The following is a 22,419-nucleotide window of genomic DNA, read 5'->3' on the forward strand; positions in this document are numbered from 1 at the left end:
AGACTAAGCATAAGAGACTTTCAGAAATATTTTAAAAACTGTACTGACCCAACACTTTTGAACGATAGTCTGTGTATAATGCCTGTCGCTCATCTAGACAGTGCATACAACATTTAAGGAAGAATACTTGTATTACTTGGTGATATTAAGTTATACAACAGATAAGCATGACACTAAAACTATACTTATGTGGCAGCGACAATGCAGATAAGGCTGGTAAATTATCTACCACAACACACACATAAATGAAAAATGAACCTTTATTTAAAGTAAGAAAGGGAAAGAGAGACAGGTTTGGGGATTATACACCTCACACGCTCTGTGTTCAGACAGCACTTTGACATTTCAAGTTTTCTAGTACTCTTCTCGGTTTAGCTTTTATCTCCATTGCCCAGTTATAGATCAGAAACATGGCCTCGGAGTCACTGAAATCCCTGTGGAGTGGCCAATCCTGTCTCTCCTCCCGTGGTCATCCTTGCATAATGGTTAATGAGAGACTAGTGCTGCTTTCTCCTGAATGAGCATCCTGTTAACAGAGAGAAAGAGTAAGGCTTTTAGAATTCAGTTTAAAATCAATCCTGTATTTCACCACAGAGTAGTGGAAAATGTAATTCTATGAAGAAAAAAAAAAAAAAAGCAACAGCAGATAAAACAGAGCCAGGAAAAGTTGTTCAAGATACAATTAAACGTTTTAAAAAGAATGTTATAAGCGTATCGTTTCATGTAGGTTGCCCTGCCAGGTGCTTGATTAATGTGCTTTACTCACATTTTACAGTTATTTTCTTATCCGTAAATGTTACAAATTAATGAGCAGTTTTACTTTGAAAAATGGCTTGTCCTAACAGGTTTCTTAAACAAGATTTACGTGAGCGACAAACAGGAAGTGCAACTGAGAAATGCATTTAAATTTGTGCTGTCAATTAATTAAAAATAAATAAATCACATTTTTTCTAAAATGAATTAAGATTAATCCCACCTAACATTAAAGCTTTAAAATATTCTTTTATATTGTAATAATTTTACATTCTGTTTTCAAATGAATGTAAAAACAACAAAGGCAGTGTATTTTTAATATTTGTTTAATAGCATCTTTTAATAGGCGAGTATCACTGATACCAATACTAATGTCCCTTGGAAATTCTTTTTTTCCCCTAATATTTAACCATTGACTATATGTAATGTTGACTACACTAACATTACAGTATAATTGGAAGCGATCAATTTGAACATTTATTAGACTTTAAAAACTTCTAAATTAAGTGAAATTCAAACAATCTTCATATAAACCCATTATAATAAATGTCATTTATCTTTGCCCTTCAGCTAGTAGGAAATATACAGAAATTGAATAAAGTTATCAAACACTAAATTCAAAATTAAATATAGATTAATCCTTTAAGCTACTAAAGTTATTGATTTAATTAAATTTTTGTTCTTTGATTAACAGACATCACAGCAGCTGGGTTATTAGGATATTTGGCTGCTATTACTTTGAGAGCTGCCACTGCTGAACGTGACAGACCCGACACGCATTATATATGACACGCTTATATTTTCACTTGCATTTTAATATGAAATGGTACAGGCTACAGCACATGCCACCTTATTTGTGCATGCAATCAAAGAGCACGTGCTACAAGCACAGTCATAAAGATGCTCTGCGTCTAAATAAATTCAATTCTTGTCAAGAAAAAAAATAAAGAGCCAGAAGCAGCCGTTTTGAGTGGGGTTGGCCAACTCTAGCTCTGACCCTGCATTAAATGCTGGTAAACTAGAAAAATTAATCACCTGTATTAATGTGCTAATTTAGAGTTTGTGATATGTGTGTGTGTGTGTGTGTGTATGTATATTATATATATATATATATATATAAAGGCTTTTTGTTTAATCTGAGCAAATAATCGTTAGTTGCTGTACAATTCTCAAAAAAAATAATTTGTTTTACAAATCCGCACTAATGAACAATTGAACTTCTTTAAATAATAGAACATGTCAATTTGTGGGTGGGGAACTAAATAATTTGATGGTGTTGAGTGGTACAGAAACAATCTGCTATTACCTCTCCTGCTTTCTGCTGAACTTTTATGCCAGCAGGGCAGTGAGTTTCAGAGCTTCACCAATCATCAGGCTTCAGCTCAAGAAGAGAACAATGAGCAAGTGGGAAACACTAGGGTGGTCTGTGTGGGCGTGTTACCATGGCACCCGCACATTTACAAGCGCATGTATGTGTATCTTTGATCTGTGAGTGCACTTCCAGCCATATTTCTCCCACATGAAAACATGAATTCATTAGTCATCTTCTGAAGGCTGTATTTTAATGTGTTAGTGTGACATGTTCTGACTGCTGCTAGAAAGAAGAAAAGCCCATTTTGGGATTCTGCTCATGGGATCGGATTTCTCAAGAAACTAGAGAAACTAGGTTCTTTCATGCTTTGGGCAATCCCTCTAAAGTCATGCGCTCTGGTGTCCGTGTATACAAGCGATACCTTCTGTGAGGCGCGCCTTTCCTCCGGTGGGCTGGCACAGCACTGTAGAGCATCCTACACATAAGACCACCGTCTGTGCGTGACTGAACACTGTAGTGATCTTATAACAGCCTGCAAAGAGAGAAAGGTGAGAAGTTTCAGACATACTCTAATGCATTAGCTTATGATCACATATGCAGTCAGTGTCCGTTTTATTTGAATACACATGCACCGACAACAATGCCATTACACTTTTTCAGCAGCCTTGGTTCTAGATTTTTTTTTAATATCATTATTTTTCTTTTCCTATCTTTTAAAAAAAAGTTTATTTAGTTTTGCAGTGGTTCATGGGAGTGGGTGGGTGTGAAATAACTCTTCTGGTGCAATTTGCCTATTTTGATTCTCTGGTTAGCGAAAATTTCTCTGCAGAATCGAAGGTATTGTGGTTTTTCACCAGAAATTATGTTGGTAAACACAATTATCCATAAAATAAGTTAATGCTGTACCATCTCAACAACCCTGTAGCTCAGAATTTGTTCAAAATACATACCCCCCATGGAACACATTAATGCTATTTTTACTTCTAGAACTTGCACTTTTCAAGTAACATCTTTTAATTCAACAGTCAGTTTACAGTGATCGTAATTACATAAGCAATGGGTCATTTTGGTGTATATTGAGATAGACCTGGGAGTCAAGGACCCTGCTACTATGTTAGAATGCTGGTTCCTGCGTCAGCAGCATCACACGCATGCATCGTGGTGCTCTCGTGAACACGCAAACGTTTTCTTTTCACACAAAAAGTACTCTTGTAGCTTCAGAAAATGAAGGCTGAACCACTGATGTCACATGGACTATTTTAATTTCCTTACTACCTTTTTGGTTCTTGAATGTGGTAGTTGCATTGTTGTCTATGGAGGGTCAGAAAGCTCTCGGATTTCATCAAAAATCTCTTCATTTGTGTGAAACTAATTTTCATTTTTGGGTGAATAACCCTTTAATTGGTTGTGTTTTTGGTAAAGCTGTTAACCCACATTATTTAAAATGATCCTACATATATATATATATATATATATATATATATATATATATATATATGTTTAATGGTTGAAGCTTAGGTGAAATATAGTTTTATATTAATCCATTTTATTTCTATAATACCATTTAAACCATCGCATGTGATTGTATTCATTCCCTTATTAAAGCCAAGTACACAATTTTCAAAATACTTTTTTGCTTCAAATCAAAGTTTGTATTATGATTCACCTTGTATCTGGTTGGTTCTCTTTAGAGCTTAAAATGCTTAAAGACATTTTAAAAATCCCTGTTGGAAAAAATAATACTTTCAGAATAAAGGCCGTGGAAAATGTTGTCTTGTGCTCCAATAATTGTGACAAAGTGACAGCTCTGTAACCAATGTCTCATAGTGGCTCTGCAGATGTTACCTGGGCATTTGACATCCATAAAGTAAGAGTTGGGACTCTGTACGAGACGCTTCTTCTTGTGTCTTCTCTTCTCCTCCTCTGGCGTTGGGTGCAGTAAGTCCTTCGCGAGCTGAAAGCGATGAGACGTGTCAATCACATTTGCAAGTCTCAACTGTGGTTTATCGTTATGGCACTTCAAAATAACGATAACAGCACCCGTTTAACCACCGTAACATCCCAATAACGGAAAATGTTCCATACATAGGCTTGATGATATAGCTGATCAGCTGATTGTCAAAGAATGCACAAGACTGCCACGACAAAGGGTGACTCGATTCTTGACATACTTTGCGTCTAACCAATTATAAGAGGGATGTGCAAGCAGTATTCCACCTTCAAACATAATAATTCTCTTTAAGATATTATTTAATCACACAATCTCAACGACATGCTATCATGATTGTGGTTTATTTCTATGGTAAGCGCGATGCTCTCCATGCGTTTCTAACACACATGCACGCGGCCTTCTCGTTCCTAAACACATAGCACGCGCTTCGCTCTTTTCTACTAACTTCAAACCTCAAAATAGATTAAATTAATATATCGTGGCCGGTAAATCCATGAAAACAAAATCCTCCCCTAGACAATCGATGCATTTTAGTGCACACAGCATGCGTGATTAGGTTTTAAATGGACTTGGTTGTACTAGCACGCACTTACAGGCATGTTTGCGACAGAGGAGCAGCAGCAGCCGAAAAGGGGGGGCAGCGGAAATACATTGCGCATATGAACGGGGCTCGAGAGCAGGGGCAGGAAATACTTCACTAAGCACTTCTTCTTCATTTATTAACAAAGAACTGAGCTTAGACAGGCTTTGAGTTATGTAGGAAAGTTTAAAAGCTGTTATATAAACTCTCGGACGTCATACCATACATGCATTTATGACGGCATTCAAAAGTCACAATTTGGTGTATTATAATGAATAATATATTATTACAATAATTAATAATAATATATATATATAAAATGTTTAAACTGTATTTCTGATCCTTTCAGTTTTTCTTTTCAATCCTTGTGCTATTTCAATGTATCACATAATATCCAGTGTTTATTATTAACTAATTGTTAACTAAAACTATAAAAAAAAAAAAAAAATAGAAATATTGCCCTGGCAACTAACTGAAATATAATAAGTTTAAGTGCTAAAATTGCTATTAAAACAAATTATGTAATAATTCAAATTAATTAGCTAAATAGAAATAGAAAAAACCCAAAAGGCTACAAATAATACAACAAAATCACTAAAACTTAAACTAAATTAAGAATACAACGGAAATATAAAAATACAAGCAAATTCAAAATACTGTTAAATACTAAAAAAATGCATAGGCTAAATAATACAACAATGATGCTAACAAATTTGCATAGTGACATGGACAGTCAATATGGGCCCAGTTTGCACGTCCATTACAAATTAATTCATCGCTACAAAACAATTGATTTCAGTGCAGTGTTTAGAAAAGTGATGTAGAGTTTTTGGTTTATAAAAAGTTTATATATATATATATATATATATATAAAATCAAAAAAACTATTTTATTTTATTTTTTAAAAAGCATCATAAAATATTGTGTTTGTATAGATCAGTGGTTTTTAAACCTCTCCATGAAGTATCCCCATCCCTATATCTGACACCCACTTCAGGTCTTGCAGTCTCCAGTATTGAGCTGATGAGTTGAATCAGGTGTGATAGACGAGGGAGACATACAAAATCTGCAGGGCTGGGGCTACTCCAGGACAGGTTTGAGAACCACTGGTATAGATATTCTTGACAACGTCACAAACAGACCAAAAATGCCCCCAAAATACTTAGGGTTCAGCGGGTGCTTTATTTCAGTATCTTGTGCGTCAATGGCGCCCTCTGTCGACAGACGCTGTTTTTCGGTTCTCCTCAGCACTGTTTTATTAAACCTCTCCCTCCCTCGACGTCAGCTTTTGGGAACTCGGGCAAGGGAAAGTTTAGGGAGAAAAAAAAGTCCGCTGTTGTCTATGTATGGATGAATGCTGAAAGCCTGTCGTACAGGAGAGAAAACTGGCGCAGTGTGGACCGAAATGGCGAATGCGTGGCATCCGCACTGAAAAACTCACCGCAGACGCGTGAAAACGGCTGTCAGCAAACTTTCCCACTCTTGTTTTCATTGAATTTTTTACCTCTTATCTGGACGGACAGAGACAACAAAGCGAAACTTGAGTTCACCGGTGACAGTTTTCCAGGGAAAGAAAATCCATGAAATTTCAAACGAGGAAGACATTAATCAGACGGAAGGATTTTAAAAGGTTGCGCGTGACCGTGTGTTAAGAACAAATCGGGGGGGAAAGTCATCTAAAAAAAAAAACTAGGTAAAAAGAATAATGGCAAAGAAATACGACTTCCTCTTTAAAATATTGCTTATTGGCGATAGTGGTGTTGGCAAGACCTGTTTGATCATCCGTTTCGCAGAGGACAATTTTAATTCAACGTACATATCAACCATCGGTAAGTGAACTGAATGTTTCAAGTACTGTTTGATATGGGAAGACGTTTCGCTCTTCTGCCAAGTTTCTAGCTTGTAATACAAGTATACACTACCCCAAGTGTTTGTTCATGTCAGTACTAGTCTAAACGTCATTTCATTCCAGCCTGCCCCAGTATAACTCAATCAGTCCTGCGGATCATCCCGTGCTCTGTGTGTATCCTCCTCCCTGATTGCATTTCCGGCCTTCTCGCGCTACTTTACTTCTGCCAGCCACAGCCTGCCCCCTCTCGTATCTCATTTTGCAATCTCTCTTCCCCCAGCTACACCCCCTTCTCTTCTGCATCAGATGGAGGCCATCCTCCATGGCATTTAGTGCATTCACCCAGATCTTCAAAAGACCCCTTCCCTCCCTCCTTTTTCTCCTCTAATTCACTGAAAAACAAACCAGGGTGTTTATTAAACCATTAGAGCAGTGATTGTATCTCATTATGTCCGCTCTTGTATTTCTGAATGTAGCAGACGCGCATTAGTCCACTTTTATTATGCCTCTTGGGGTTAAAACATGTTCACCCTTCCTTCCTGCCCCTCCTGGTTTATCTGTTACCCTTCTTTTCTTTTTCCTAGGTATTGACTTCAAAGTGAAGACCATTGAGGTTGAGGGAAAGAAAGTCAAACTGCAAGTCTGGTAAAAAAAACAATACATATATATTTTTATATTTTCTGTTTTCATTTAAATTTTGTAACTTTGTGTGGTTTTTGTCAATTTTAAAATTAATTTTAATTTGTTTTAGTGATATGTACTAAAGTTAAGCTAAACAATTAAAATGAGAAACTAGTTGAAATAAAGGTTATTTTATATATTTCAGTTACAATTTATTTTACATAATGATTGTTTTGATCACTTTTTAGTTTCAGTTGACTAAATTTACCCTGGGGCGAAAAAAAATATATATATATACACACACTTAATTTTGTGATGTTTCTGTGTGTATATAGTGTGTGTGTGTGTGTGTGTGTGTGTGTGTGTATATATGTATGTATGTATGTATGTATATGTAATAAATATCTGTTAAATCAGAGAAGTTAAAAGTTATGCTTTATTAAAAGTCTATTCAGTCAAAATTATTTACATATGTACAGAGTGTCTGTGTAAATACAGTGGCAGTGTTGTGTACACAAAAAAACATCTTCACTGTTAAAACGGTAAGCTCTGTGTAAATGTGCCAAAGGTGGAGTCAGATTGACTTTAGCTAAGGCTTCCCATAGGCCTTCTGACAATACAATAAAGTCATTTACAGTCAGGTCCATAAATATTGGGACATCGACACAATTCTAACATTTTTGGCTCTATACACCACCACAATGGATTTCAAATGAAACGAACAAGATGTGCTTTAACTGCAGACTGTCAGCCTTAATTTGAGGGTATTTACATCCAAATCAGGTGAACAGTGTAGGAATTACAGCAGTTTGTATATGTGCCTCCCACTTGTTAAGGGACCAAAAGTAATGGGACAATTGGCTTCTCAGCTGTTCCATGGCCAGGTGTGTGTTATTCCCTCATTATCCCAATTACAATGAGTTCATTTCAAGTGTGCTATTTGCATTTGGAATCTGTTGCTGTCAACTGTCAAGATGAGATCCAAAGAGCTGTCACTATCAGTGAAGCAAGCCATCATTAGGCTGAAAAAACAAAACAAACCCATCAGAGAGATAGCAAAAACATTAGGTGTGGCCAAAACAACTGTTTGGAACATTCTTAAAATGAAGGAACGCACCGGTGAGCTCAGCAACACCAAAAGACCCAGAAGACCACGGAAAACAACTGTGGTGGATGACCGAAGAATTCTTTCCCTGGTGAAGAAAACACCCTTCACAACAGTTGGCCAGATCAAGAACACTCTCCAGGAGGTAGGTGTATGTGTGTCAAAGTCAACAATCAAGAGAAGACTTCACCAGAGTGAATACAGAGGGTTCACCACAAGATGTAAACTATTGGTGAGCCTCAAAAACAGGACGGCCAGATTAGAGTTTGCCAAACGACATCTAAAAAAGCCTTCACGGTTCTGAACAACATCCTATGGACAGATGAGACCAAGATCAGCTTGTACCAGAGTGATGGGAAGAGAAGAGTATGGAGAAGGAAAGGAACTGCTCATGATCCTAAGCATACCACCTCATCAGTGAAGCGTGGTGGTGGTAGTGTCATGGCGTGGGCATGTATGGCTGCCAGTGGAACTGGTTCTCTTGTATTTATTGATGATGTGACTGCTGACAAAAGCAGCAGGATGAATTCTGAAGTGTTTCGGGCAATATTATCTGCTCATATTCAGCCAAATGCTTCAGAACTCACTGGACGGCGCTTCACAGTGCAGATGGACAATGACCCAAAGCATACTGCAAAAGCAACCAAAGAGTTTTTGAAGGGAAAGAAGTGTAATGAAGTTATGCAATGGCCAAGTCAATCACCTGACCTGAATCCAATTGAGCATGCATTTCATTTGCTGAAGACAAAACTGAAGGGAAAATGCCCCAAGAACAAGCAGGAACTGAAGACGGTTGCAGTAGAGACCTGGCAGAGCATCACCAGGGATGAAACCCAGCGTCTGGTGATGTCTATGCGTTCCAGACTTCAGACTGTAATTGACTGCAAAGGATTTGCAACCAAGTATTAAAAAGTGAAAGTTTGATTTATGATTATTATTCTGTCCCATTACTTTTGGTCCCTTAACAAGTGGGAGGCACATATGCAAACTGTTGTAATTCCTACACCGTAAATGTAAATACCCTCAAATTGTAGCTGACAGTCTGCAGTTAAAGCACATCTTGTTCGTTTCATTTGAAATCCATTGTGGTGGTGTATAGAGCCAAAAATGTTAGAATTGTGTCGATGTCCCAATATTTATGGACCTGACTGTATGTATGGCCATGATGACAGCCTGAAGGGCAAAGTCCAGCTGCTATAAAAGAAGTATATTAAACATGCCTATTTTTTTTTACTGATAAGCTTTCTGAGTGCTAAACTGTCTTATGCATGCAACTGGTTTTATTTGCTAGGGACACAGCGGGACAGGAGAGGTTTAAGACCATCACTACTGCATACTACAGAGGGGCTATGGTGAGACAAGGAACATGTTAATGCAGACTATTATTCTTGGTCCTATAGCCATCTGTAAACTTTATGTGGTTATTGTGAAACCCAGATTATTTCAACAGTTTTTGAAGCATGACAAATTATACACAAAGTTAATGGTGCATTATTTTCAGGGCATCATCCTAGTGTATGACATCACTGATGAAAAATCCTTTGAGAATATTCAGAACTGGATGAAGGGCATCAAAGAAGTAAGAGCAAAAAAGGAAAATAATATCTGTTAGTCATTGGTGTGTTTTTTTTTTTTTTTTTAGAAAATGTAATGCAGTAGATAATTAAATAAATTAGTGCTTACGCCCCTGTAAGTAAAGGTGGACATATGACCCTTAGCATATTTCTATGTCCCATTACTGCTTAGTTTGGACAGCTTGATCCTTTTTTTTTTTTTTAAAGGGAAGCCATTCTAATAAAATCTAACATTTGTGAATTTGACTTTGAAGGTTTGGTATTTTTATTTATTTTATTTACAGCATAACAATTCAATCTTAATATTGGATATAGAATGATTACAATCAGATATTTTCTTGCAACCTCCAGAAAAGCATAAAATGAAACAAGCTTTATTAAATGAGAGTTTCAGTTCTTGATAAGATGCCATAGGAAGTAGGTCCTGCACAGGTTACCAGAAAACAGATGCCGTGTAAATACAAATGGGGCCTTTTGTTATCAGTCTCGGTTATGAGGGAAATGAGAAAGTGAGTGCATTCGTATGTTCTGTGTTTCCCAGAATGCATCAGCAGGTGTAAGTCGGATGTTACTGGGTAACAAGTGTGATATTGAGGCCAAAAGGAAAGTGTCAAAGGAGATTGGTGAGAAGGTAAGCGCTGTCATAATACTGCCAGTATGTGGGTCCAGGTGCATACAAGGTGTTTTATTGGTGTTAGATATAGCTTTCCAGTCAGTTGTTTTTTACAGCATGTTAACGCATCACCACGTACCACATGTAAAATTAGTAAATTTTTGTACTACATGGATGTTTTTTTAATCTTAAAACAAACTTAAATTCTTTCATTTAATAAAAAAAAGTGATTTCCCTTTTTTTCATTTATTATAGCTCGCAAAGGAACATGGTATTCGATTCGTCGAGACTAGTGCAAAATCGAGCATCAACGTTGAGGAGGTATGGACAAAAAAATATATATTTTTCTAGTTCAGTATCATTGGTTTATAGTCACCGTTGATCTTTATCTGTTATACAGTTATCTGTATTCATCTTGTATTCTTAGTAATGATTGTTTTGATATTGAGAGAAGTTTTATGAGTTTCAGTTGCAAGTTGCAGACTGTAATAATAATAAAAACATAACTACAGCTAATAATCTGCTGAAATAATGTGCATTTCAGTATGTTAAATTTTATGTAGTCTACTTTGTAATTTAACTTTCTTTCCATAGTCTTTTGCTGCTCTTGCTCGAGACATTTTGCTCAAGTCAAATAAGAAGCCGGTGAGTTTTCAGTGTGAGATACATAAAATGGATATTGATGCTTATCATTGCATGTTTAATACCGAAACACACAATCACTCTCGAGTTTTAAGTACTCAAGTGATTCAACTGTTCTTATTTGTATGATATATATTATGATATTTTGTATTTTTAATTATTTTTTTTATATCAGACAGATCTAAAGATTAAGTTAACAAGAACAGTAACAAACCTACCAGGCTGCAGGCATTGTTACATTTCTTATATTTACTGTTTTTTTTCAGGGTCCCACTGGTCGTGAGGTTAAACTTACCAACACAGAGAAAAAGTCTTCCAAATGTCTTCTTCTTTAGTTATGCTTTTATCCTGAGGATGGTCTCACTACACGCAAACACACAATTATATACATAACATTGCATTTTTAATACCAGAGAGTCATTTGCAAAGTGAACATGGAATGCTAATAGGAAGTGGTTTCAAAGTACAATGGCACTAGTAAGATATGAAATACATGATATGAGATATGAAACCGGGTACAGCTTTCATGTAGTTCATATGAAAATCACTTTTTTTTTTTTTTTTTTTACTTCGTTTATATTTTTGCACTACACAACAAAAACAGTGACTTGGCTGCAATCAAGACAATGTTGGTTTGATTTGCACAAGTTTTGCTCAGTCAAATGGAGAACAAGTACCTATTGAATATATCTCTGGCAACTTCAAACATTTAAATAATTTGAATGTTTGTTGCTATAAAAGGTGAACAACTTCAATTTGAAAGACTGACCTCTAATGGATGGATGAGAGATTTTAGGATGTTAAATGAGAAAAGAATTGATGGATTATGGTTGGGAATATTATAATGCTCTACTGAAAATTCAGGAAGTGTTTCTCCAAAAGGGATTATGGTCGGACATATGCAAAATCAAATATTTGTAAGTTTTGCAGCAAGTTTCTGTTTTTCTGCCTTAATCCACATTTCTATATTCTTTTCCACAGCATATTTCTCAGAATTTGTACAATGATGTTCTTTTAATAAAGTAAATAATGTTCAAAATATTGTACGTTTAAGTGTTTTTTTCCATTTATGATAATAACAGTAAGGTAATTGTGTTTCTCACTTCTTTTCGTTAACAATATACAGTAAATGTAACCATGTATTGTTAAAAGAATTAAATGAAAACTCGTCGCTTCTGTCAGCATCTAACTAAATCCTCATAAAAATAAAGAAAAACTCTGCTTTTCTTTTTTTTCTTTGCTCTCACTATCCCATATTCCCTTCCTGTCCTGACTTTTACTATTTTGAACGATGACAGAAAACACGTGTAGCTGGCATTTATTCTTGTTTATTGTAATCCCTAGTTGAATTGCTTCTTGTATTCCTCAACTGTAAGCCGCTCTGGATAAAAGCGTCTGCCAAATGAATAAATGTAAATCGAGTACGAAGAGAAGTCTTCTGCGCATGCGCGGAAAGGTCGCCAACCGTTGTGACTGTCGGAGAAGGTTGCCAAGCAACCGCCCACCCATTGCAGCATCAGCACCTCGCTCTGGATGAATGCAGTGCCGCATTGAACAAATATTACGGTCACGTACTACCATAATGCGCTGCAAAACGGAGTCCCGCTGAAATTGCTTCGCACAATGTTTACATGGCGTAAAGACTATATGTGTGAATAACACACGTAAGCTAAGACTCTTCAAGTCTGGCGCGATTACGTAGTGATGCTCATGTCCGGAATACGGACGGGACGGGAGTCCTCGTGACTGCGGGAGGAAAAGAGGGAGACTGAACCTAGGATAAAACTCTCTCAAAGGGAACACCGTGGCTTTATAATTATTATTCAAAACAAACGGATGCATCATGGGAGCACCATAGCGAGCTCTTCACAACAAACTGCCTCCTGCTTTCATTTCCTTTTGCTGTCGACTCTTCCCTTTTCTCTCCTGATACCGTTGTGCTTCATGAGACGTGTTTTCCGAGTTCAGGTGGGGGCGGCGAGGCTCTCTAGTGGAAACCCGGTGAAGATACACTTCGATGTGAGCAGGACTCGGGTTGTGTTATCCTCCTCCGCGGAGTAGCTAGAAGGCCAAAGCTGCTCCGCTCGGCCTTCTGAAGGCTCTGGGTACCGCAATGCCGCGGGGATGGGGAGAGAGAGACGGCAAGTGGGCGATGGAGCAAGCCAGATCAAGGGATATCCGAGAATGCAGATGCAAGACACCAAGAATAAATGTTGACACAACATAAGTTGAGTTTTAACAGCTCTGGACTTGGTGTTATATAGAACTGAATATTTAAAGTATCTTCACAGATTAAACCGAGTCACATATAGTCACATAATTTAGGAGGCATTTCAGTAGCCATCATGCCGTCGGACACCAGCAGCGTGGCCTCGATGCCAGGGTCTCGAGCTTTGCCCGGTAGTCGCAGAGGGATGTCTGGGAGGACCAGTGCGCGCGTCCTGCTGTACCTGGGCTTGTGTCACCTTGCCCTGGGGGCCATGGTGCTGGCCTTCAGCTTCACAAGCCTCGCCTTCACCTCATCACCCCGTGTTAGACAGTCCTGTCCTTTCTGGGCTGGCTTCTTTGTAAGTTTCTGTGATAGATTATTTGAATATATAAATATTGGCATGATGTGTCCTGCAGCGGAGCATGCTGTAGTCCATCTCTGCTGTCAGTCCCACAGGGCCATTTGAATGCATTGTAATAAATATATAATGAGAGAGGGAGGGGGAGGGGGAGGGGGGGGGGGTATAAAAGGGATATTTTTTGGCTATGCTGACCAGTTACATGGTTTACCCAAGAATTCTAAAAAAAATCTGGCAGAATTTTCTATTATTTTTTTTTGTAGTATTTTTTTTGTGTGTATATATATATATATATATATATATATATATATAAACAAAGCTCCAAAATGACTAAAAAGCACCATGAAAGTAATATGAAAGTGGTTAATACATATTTTGTTCGGAAGCCATCTTATTTGTGTGAATAAAACAAAATCTATCCCTTAAATGTCTTTCTCTTTTTTTGTTAAACAGGTCGTGGCATCCGGAGTAGTTGGTGTGATATCATGGAGGAGGCCCTTCACTCTTGTCGTGCGTATCTTTATCATCTTGACAGGACTTGTCTGTGTGTGTGTGTGTGTGTGTGTTTGTCCGCTCCTCTTAGTTTCTGCAGTGATGCTGTTTTTGTTTCGTCCAGGTGTCGCTGTTCATGCTGCTGTCTGCAGTGTGTGTGATTCTCAGTCTGGCTGGTTCCATGCTCTCATGTCAGAATGCACAGATGGTCAAATCTTATGTTACCTGTCAGGTACATCCTCTCCTCTCCTCTCCTCTCCTCTCTCCTCTCCTCTCCTCTCCTCTCCTCTCCTCTCCTCTCCTCTCCTCTCCTCTCCTCTCCTCTCCTCTCCTCTCCTCTCCTCTCCTCTCCTCTCTTCTCTTCTATTCTCTCCTAATCAAATAATATCTGTGTGCTTGTTGCAGATGGAGAATCGTCTCTGTCTTTGCTGTGACCCCAAGCAGACGTGCTCTCTAACAGAAGATGAGACACTAGTGCTCTACCAACATATAGACTGCCACTCTGTGCGTCACCAGCTCAAGGTGGGGTCCCTTAACTCTTATAGGGTGTTTGGGATAGTCCTAGCCCCCCCCCAGAACTCAAACTGCACTAAGGTGTCTGGATAAGTTTGAGACTAACCATGGTATTATGTGTGTGCAGGATCTGCTGTTCAGTGCCTGCGGTCTTAGTATTCTCTCTACTATTATCTGCACTCTGTCCACAGTCACCTGCAGCATTCATATCTTCTCTCTGGACCTACTGCATCTAGTGAGACTAAATGCACAAAACCTTTACACTAAAAAACTTTGTTTTAATTGCTGTATCCCTTTATCTCATCCCATTCTGTTCGTTGTAGCTGGCTCCTCATCGCTCTCGCTCTGTAAACCCGGAATGCACCACTCCTCAGGATGCATTTCTCAGTAACATGATAGACTTTGAGGAGTTTGTTCCACCCATTCCACCACCACCTTACTACCCTCCTGAATACACCTGCAGCTCTGAGACTGATGCACAGAGGTGAAAATACACACACACAAACACTCACTTTTTTTTTTTTGCTTTTGTTTTTCCATCATGTTGGGCACTTTCAGTTGACTTTTATTGTTTCATATTGAGCTAATAAAATCTCTCAAAAAACTCTAACTCAAATACACCTAGGATGCTTTGAGAGTGAGTAAAACATGGGCTAGTTTTCATTTTTGGGTGAACTAACCCTTTAAGAGATTCTTCTAGTATTTAGTATGTTTAGTAAGGTCACTTACATGCTAGAGATGCTCTGACAGAGTATTGTTCGAATGACGTCTTCTCAGTGTTGTTAAATGTTCTGGAAATATTTGTGCTCAATCTTTTTTCTCAATCATTTTTATTCTTATAGGCATCTGTCCAATTTAACTACACTTATTTTGTCATGCCTTTTTTTTATAATTTCTTTTTCTTATGCCTCATTTTCCTGTATGTACCTGCAGTGTCACATATAATGGATCAATGGAGAGTCCAGTGCCTCTGTACCCAACGGACTGCCCTCCTCCTTATGAGGCAGTGATGGGTAAAAGGGCTCCCAGTCAGGTACATGCGTGTATTGAGGGGTGTAAAGATGCATTGTTTGAACTGAAAATAAAATATTTATAGAAAATAATTATATTTTATCATTACTATTATTATTTAAAAAACAATATAATTATATATATTATGTTTATTTGAATTATTATTACAGCCAATGTGTAATGTGTTTTCATAACTTCTGATTCAAACCATTTTTTTTTTTTGATGGTGCAATAATTAGATAAAAAAACAGTTAAAATAGTAATATTGTGAAATATTATTAAAATGTAATTTATTGCTGTCTTGCCAAAGCTGAATTTTCAGCAGCCGTTACGCCAGTCTTCAGTGTCCAACGATCCTTCAAAAATCGTTCTAACATGCTGATTTGAAATAGAAATCTTTTGTAACATTATGAAGGTCTTTACTGTCAGTTTTGGTCAGTATAATGCATCTTTGCTGAATAAAAGTATTCGTTTCTTTCTTGGTATCATGCTTTGCATCCTTTTGTAAAGAATTGTAATCGTCATCATTTTGTAATACTGTGCTCGCTCATGATGTAACTCTCACTGTTTGTAGGCCACAGTGTATGACACTCAAGCCGGTGAGCTGTCTGGAGAGAGAGGAACATCCACAGCATTCAGTGGTGAAGGTGAGTCTTACCTCTCTTCTGTTCATACTTTAACAAACAGGCCCTGTTTCCACGTGGGATTAAAGGCATAGTTCACCCAAAAATGAAAATTCTGTCATCATTTACTCACCCTCAAGTCGTCAATGGGGACCAGAAACTGTGCAACTGAACTACTTGAGAGTGAGTAAATGATTTTCTTTTTTGGGTGAACTATCCCTTTAAGATGCATTTTGATAACTCAGTCACAAGTGTTCTGCCAAGATGCATAGGCCCTGTCCCAAATGGAACACTTCATGTGCACTTGCGGTCTTACGGACTTACAATGGCCGCTGCGTGCGCGTGTCCGTTAAGTCCACAAGACCGTAGGGTGTCCCATTTGTAATTTTAGCATTCAGAAGGGTGCTCGCGAGCGCCGCCTTTGCAGCCATTATGCGCCCTTGATCCTCACTTCTGCCGAGCCCGCACTGGGACGAGCTCCGCAGTAGACTTCTACCCGACAGTCAAAGCAGCATTACGTCACGAAAGTGCGGACTCAGAGGAAGACCTTAAGGGTTTAGGGTGCCATTTAGGACAGGGCCATAGTTGCACAGCATGATTTTAACGTGCATTTCAATTACATCTCCTGTGATCTCCTGTGAATTTATTTTTTTTTTTTTAACATAGCATCCTACATCACGGGAGTGCCAAGTGTGTATAAGTGTGTATAACACTATTAAATGACCAAACTGTGTATATGTGTACATTTTGTATATCCTCTCTCTCAGTGTCAATGGACAGTGGCTCTCTGTTGATGTCTGAGATTGTGGATATTCCAGACGACAGCTCCCCATCTGAGGACTCCTGCCTCATGGAAGTGGGTATTGGTGTGCGAGCACGGCCACGGGGAGGCAGTGAGGGAGGGGAGGGGGTTGAGTACGCCAGCCTCCGTCCTTCCACACAACACCCTGAGGGAATGGTGGCTCCTTCCGGAAGACGTTGTTTCAGAGGGGAGAGATCGAACTCCTGCTCCTCCCCGAGCACGTACAACACATCTACCTACAGGTGGGAAAAAGTTGAGTCTTTCAAACCTTTGACACGTACAATCACACAGTGTGATTTGAAGAGGTGTTGAACTGACAAAATACATTAACATTAATGTATTGTGCATGCATGTTTGTGAGTATTTTGAATAACAGCTCTATTGTAGCCGTGGTGTGTCATGTGGTGATACATTTTACAATAACGGTCACTTATGCTGGGAGCTCAGCTAGAGCATTTTAAATCGTCGTTTAAAAAGGGTTGGTAAAATTGTTAAATAAAATCACTTTTAGCTGTAACGTACCTTCATAATTTCCTCCACAGGTCTCCAATGTTGAGGCGTCAAGCTCTGTTGGCAAGTAGCTGCTCTCAGTTGGAGTTCCTAGCAGGATCTCAACATTCCTCTATCCCAGAAATCCGAGTTCGGCCCTCCACACCCTCCCGACGGGACTCCTCATCTGCATTTAGTAACCCACCTACCGCAGCCCCATCAGGTCCTGCTCAAGACCGGTCGGACCACGCAGTACCAGTGTTCTTTCCGCGGCCAGGTTTCCGTGAGCAAATTGGACGTGATAGAAAAGACAGCGACAGCTTCTTGCCTCTCATGAGGTCACACAGTGAACCGGGACTCAGCTCTTCAACTGACACAGGTATGAACATGCATATGTGACAGTTTATAATTTTCAAAGATTCATGTGAAAACGTGAATTTGTGTTTGCCTCTGTGTTACTCTGTTTTCTTTGAACCACTGCGCAGAATGACGAATAACGTGTTTGTGCTCTTCTGTCCTCAGGTGATTTCAGTCTCTCAGGAGGCAATAAAGGAATCAGTGAGGGGGGATCACAGACCTCATCAGAAACAGGTAAGAGTCTAGCACTCTCAAATCACAGAGATTTTTTTATATTGAGTTTTTATATAGGATTATTACATTTCAGAGTAACACAGCGTTATTGTAGTTTTATTTTGTACTATTATAGTTTTGAATATATTATATACATTTCCAGTTGTTATTTTAAATCCAATTAAAATTTTTGTAATGTTATGTACTGTAATTTTTAAAAACTTTTTTATTTGTTTTAGTTTTAATTCAGTTTTAGTTAATTAGTCAATTTAGGTTGTTAATTTTTATTACTTCATCTTAAACATTTCATTTAGTAGAATTTTCATTTAGTTTGTTTATACACAACTTTATTTTACTTTTAAGTTTTTTAGTAACCACGGTAACGCATAATAAATGTACATTGTAAACAATTTTTCAAGGGGTTATATTATGAGAAATTACATCAAGTTCATTTGAAGTTCCAGAACTCATCGCTTGCTCTTTTTGGTTTACAAAAAGATTTTTAAAAAAGTTCTTGGAACTCTGAACTGCTTACTTATTAATGCATGACCACCCATGTTTACATGTCAGAAACAGCTATTCTTGTTTAGTAACTTGACCCATTCAGTCACAATGAGGTAGTAAGATGGAAGTTGGACAAAAAAGCTATCATACCTAAACACGAGAACAGTGATAAGAATAAAATATGGTTAAGTATGTCAAACTTTTTGGTTGGAAGAAACCAAACTTACAAAGAACCATCTGTTTTAGTTTTAATTTTAACAATTTAAAATTGAACAATTAATTGCAAAGGTAAAACTAATAAAAATGACAAAATCACATAACAACATTACTCAAACTTGAACTACAATTTAATAATCTGTTTTCCTGCTTACTATATTTGAATAATTTGGTTTGTTTGTATCACCTTTGTGGTGTAGGGGTATCGTCTGAAGCTGGTCTGCTGCCTCGCTCCTCTCTGGCTCTTCCTGCTTCCCTGCCCAGAAAGGGCAGCATTAAGGCTATAAGTAGCTGGTTGCCCTCAAAACAAGTCCCAGCCACCTCACTGAGTTTACCCAAAGACTGTGCACGCTCACTTGGAGACCTCAAAGTTAGTCTTTTTGATGCCTAGGACCCCAAAATCTGTCGATCCCCCTTTTCTTCCAAATATTAATAATGTTAAATGTATAAACAAACATTTTCCATTTAAATTACAGGTCACCAAAGTTTTAGTGCAGCGTTTCCTGCAGAGATCCAAACGTAACTTAGTCCCTGCAACTGAGCATAGTGGAAACTGTACTCAGGGGACTAAAAGGAGGACAGCAGGCGATGGAAGTCTGCCGTTAGAACAGGTAAAACATTGCCAATACCATAAATTAAATCACTTACTTCAGCTAGAATTCTGTGTAGTACAATTTAGTACAAAATAACTCATTACACGTTTCTATGAAGGTGCTTCGCAACTCTTTGGGGGCCAACACGCAGCAGCACGTCCACCACCACTGTCGTGGACACCATCACTCCCATAGTGACAGTCGCCATAATGCCCACCGCCATGATGACGACCCTGTAAGGGCCGGGGGAATCCACTTGCGTAGCTGCGGAGACCTCAGCTCGACATCCGTTGCATCACTGCGCAGACTCCACCCACTGTCGCATGGATCATCAGGAGCTCTTTACTCAGAATCTGCCCTATGAAATGGGGCAAGGAATTCTGGAATAAATCGCAGCTGAATTCAGGAGAGGGGGAAGAGAAAATTTGAGGAAAGAATAACAAGTTTGAGATGAGGAATTTATCTTGCTGAAGGGATGATGTGAAGCAGATAAATATGCTGTTTGAAAAACAGCATATGTACATTGGTGAAATTCTTAGCTGTTCTTACTATAATAAGAACGAACACTAAATCCGATATAACAGAGTTTAACCCATCAGACCCTCTGCTCTCTGTGCCTGACAAACTCCGGTCCTTCTGTTTTGTATTTCCATGTATTTTTTGCTCCATCTAGTGCTTATTTCTTGCTCACTGTTTACATGGATATGGAAAGAATGCAGCACCTCTGTCACTGTTCCTTGTCTTCACAGCTCATTACAATGCAACTACAAACATACAACCATATGTTTGGCTGTAACTATGTTGTGAACTTGGGGGAATTGAAAGGAATAATTAAAGGAATTAATTAAAGGATTTAAATGGATTTAAGGGAATACACAAAAAGAAAAAGAACAGTAAAAGAAGCTAGATAAAAGTATTTGCAAAGTATCAATTAAATTTGACAAAATTAATTAAAATTGAATTAAAATTAAATATGTCAAAAATGTAAAATGGTTTCATATCTTGCCACATTCAATTATGCATTACTTGAATCACACAAATGAAAAACGAAATTTAACAAAAAAATGACTGACAAATCACTGTCAGTCATTTAGCATTTTTGTCTTAAAACAGTTGTCTGATTGTAAATGGTTAACTACTTACATCTTACTTCGCATTCTTTCACTGTCAAACAGAAGTGTCACGCTGGAATTCATGTTCTGTATCTGTGAAGAGTAAAGCCTGCCTTCTTGATTTTGAAAAGTCATCTCAATCATTTTGACACTGTTGAGAGCTGTTAGACCTTTGAGGCAGACCCGCCTAAAATGTAATGTTTTAAAATGTTTTGTCATCCTAACTACAAACAGGGCAACATAATGTCAAATACTGGGAGGGACAATTTGGCCATTTCTAAATATTGGATTGTGGGTTTCTATGATGGTTACGGCCCTGCAAACATACCCATGCAATAAAATGCATGACCACACGCACTCAAATGTGGTGTTAACTCTTTTGTAATGAGCCACCGAACGCTTTTCACTAAACACATTTCACTAGTTGACCATCTCGCAAAGTGTAGTTAATTAACACCAGGTTTATGCAGCAATGGATTCATTGTCTTTTTTCGGTAGAAGTGCATGTTTTTTCTGAAACAACTAAGATAATTCAATTGGAGCTTTGATCTTTTGTGTCTGTCTGTCTCTCGTGGCAGACTCCATCTTCCCAGCCTGTGTAATACTTTCCCAGAATGCCTCTGCATGTATTGAGCAGGCTTGTTTTCTCTTGATTGAACACCAAATGTGCTAACACACACAGATACATAAACATGCTTGTGACAAAAGTAGATGCCACTAATGCAAAGAAATGTTTGAGGGGATGTTGGATTTTATAATACAGAATATTCTCTGGCAATAAGCATACTGTAGATCTTGAACTATTACAGGAAATTGGGACCTTGTATTGACTGATACCTATGAAAACAGAACGCTCATTGGAAGTGAGACAATAAACCCTGTCAAACTGATATGTTCAAGGATTTTACAATGTTGCGGACAGTTTGAGAATAATACGTTGGAAAGACAGCCATGGACTTCTGGTGTATCTGCTTTGTTGTATTCAGAAATGGATGTACATCTCAATTGTTTAGAAGTGCTTTGGAATGTTAGCTAATGGCTTTAAATCAGTAGCAATGTTGCTAAATAATGCATTAATACAATTGCTCTATGTGTAAATAAGTTTGATGCACGGACCCTCACACTCATGCACACTCTGCAACTTTGAAGCACTGGAACCAAGTCTGAAAAAGAGCTTGATATTCTACCTCTTGTATTGCATACACTGACATGTTATGGCCCAGTGGAATATTTTAATTAATTTAAGGATTTTATGGACTATTTATGAAACAACTTCTAAACTGACTGATGAAAACACTGTTATTCTGGGAATATAATGCCTAAAAAGAACATTTAAAACAGCTCTACTTCATGAACTTTTAATGCAAGTTATGTAAAATCACACCAATAAATGTATACACATCAAATTTATCAAATCATCTATCAGTTTCATGTTCTCAGGTGCTATCTCCACTTTTTCAACACTGAAATATATACATTTAGATTTTTTTAAAGGTAAAAGTCATTGGTAAGAAGTAGTGTCTGATTTGTGAATAAATTGCTCTTCTTAGTCATATCTTTTAAACGAATCGGTTGAACTGGTTCACCCCTGCTGAAGCTAGAGCTCAATTGGGCGGAACCAGGATTTCATTACTAGACAAAAAGGTTGTGAATTGCGATATGGAATTTCATTTAAAATAAAATGTCTAATATTGATGCAGAGACATCCAGACACAAAGAACAAATATCCTACCTTAGATTCGATAATCGTTATTTGATATATCACTTCAGTTTTAGTTCGATTAACTGTGCATCCCCATTTATAAATGTTATATTCAATTTAATTAATTTATTATTACCTTTTAATTTACCCTGTGCTGAACGACATGTTCACAAATAACTTTTTAAAAGTGATTAAATGTATAATGAAGTGCATACGTGTGCCAGT

The 22,419-nt window shown here is 37.9% G+C and overlaps 2 protein-coding genes across 3 annotated transcripts; one reads left to right on the forward strand and one right to left on the reverse strand.

The window, feature by feature from the left end:
• Positions 1-242: 242 nt before the first annotated feature.
• Positions 243-4,646, reverse strand: LOC306887101 (small ribosomal subunit protein eS27). Its single transcript, XM_079444611.1, has 4 exons — positions 4,610-4,646; positions 3,911-4,019; positions 2,487-2,597; positions 243-526 (listed from the first exon to the last, which is right to left on the reverse strand). The coding sequence occupies exons 1-4, from the start codon at positions 4,613-4,615 to the stop codon at positions 498-500; spliced, it is 255 nt and encodes an 84-aa protein (XP_079300737.1). The 5' UTR covers positions 4,616-4,646; the 3' UTR covers positions 243-497.
• Positions 4,647-5,812: 1,166 nt separating this feature from the next.
• LOC306887102 (ras-related protein Rab-13) lies at positions 5,813-20,617 on the forward strand. 2 transcript variants are annotated; one of them, XM_079444613.1, is made up of 20 exons: positions 5,880-6,425; positions 7,030-7,090; positions 9,463-9,523; positions 9,673-9,750; positions 10,287-10,376; positions 10,614-10,679; positions 10,953-11,003; positions 14,021-14,077; positions 14,184-14,291; positions 14,465-14,581; positions 14,700-14,807; positions 14,896-15,056; positions 15,506-15,605; positions 16,158-16,230; positions 16,974-17,250; positions 17,551-17,876; positions 18,020-18,088; positions 18,988-19,157; positions 19,264-19,398; positions 19,499-20,617. In XM_079444613.1, the coding sequence occupies exons 1-20, from the start codon at positions 6,302-6,304 to the stop codon at positions 19,742-19,744; spliced, it is 2,478 nt and encodes an 825-aa protein (XP_079300739.1). In that variant the 5' UTR covers positions 5,880-6,301; the 3' UTR covers positions 19,745-20,617. The 2 variants fall into 2 exon arrangements, with proteins under 2 accessions (XP_079300738.1, XP_079300739.1); XM_079444612.1 differs by lacking the exons at positions 14,021-14,077; positions 14,184-14,291; positions 14,465-14,581; ... (8 more) ...; positions 19,264-19,398; positions 19,499-20,617 and adding an exon at positions 11,267-12,035 and having other exon boundaries at positions 5,813-6,425.
• The last annotated feature ends 1,802 nt before the right edge of the window (positions 20,618-22,419 follow it).

The sequence above is a fragment of the Barbus barbus genome, assembly GCF_936440315.1.
Source record: "Barbus barbus genome assembly, chromosome: 21".
Classification (NCBI taxonomy): Eukaryota; Metazoa; Chordata; class Actinopteri; order Cypriniformes; family Cyprinidae; genus Barbus; species Barbus barbus.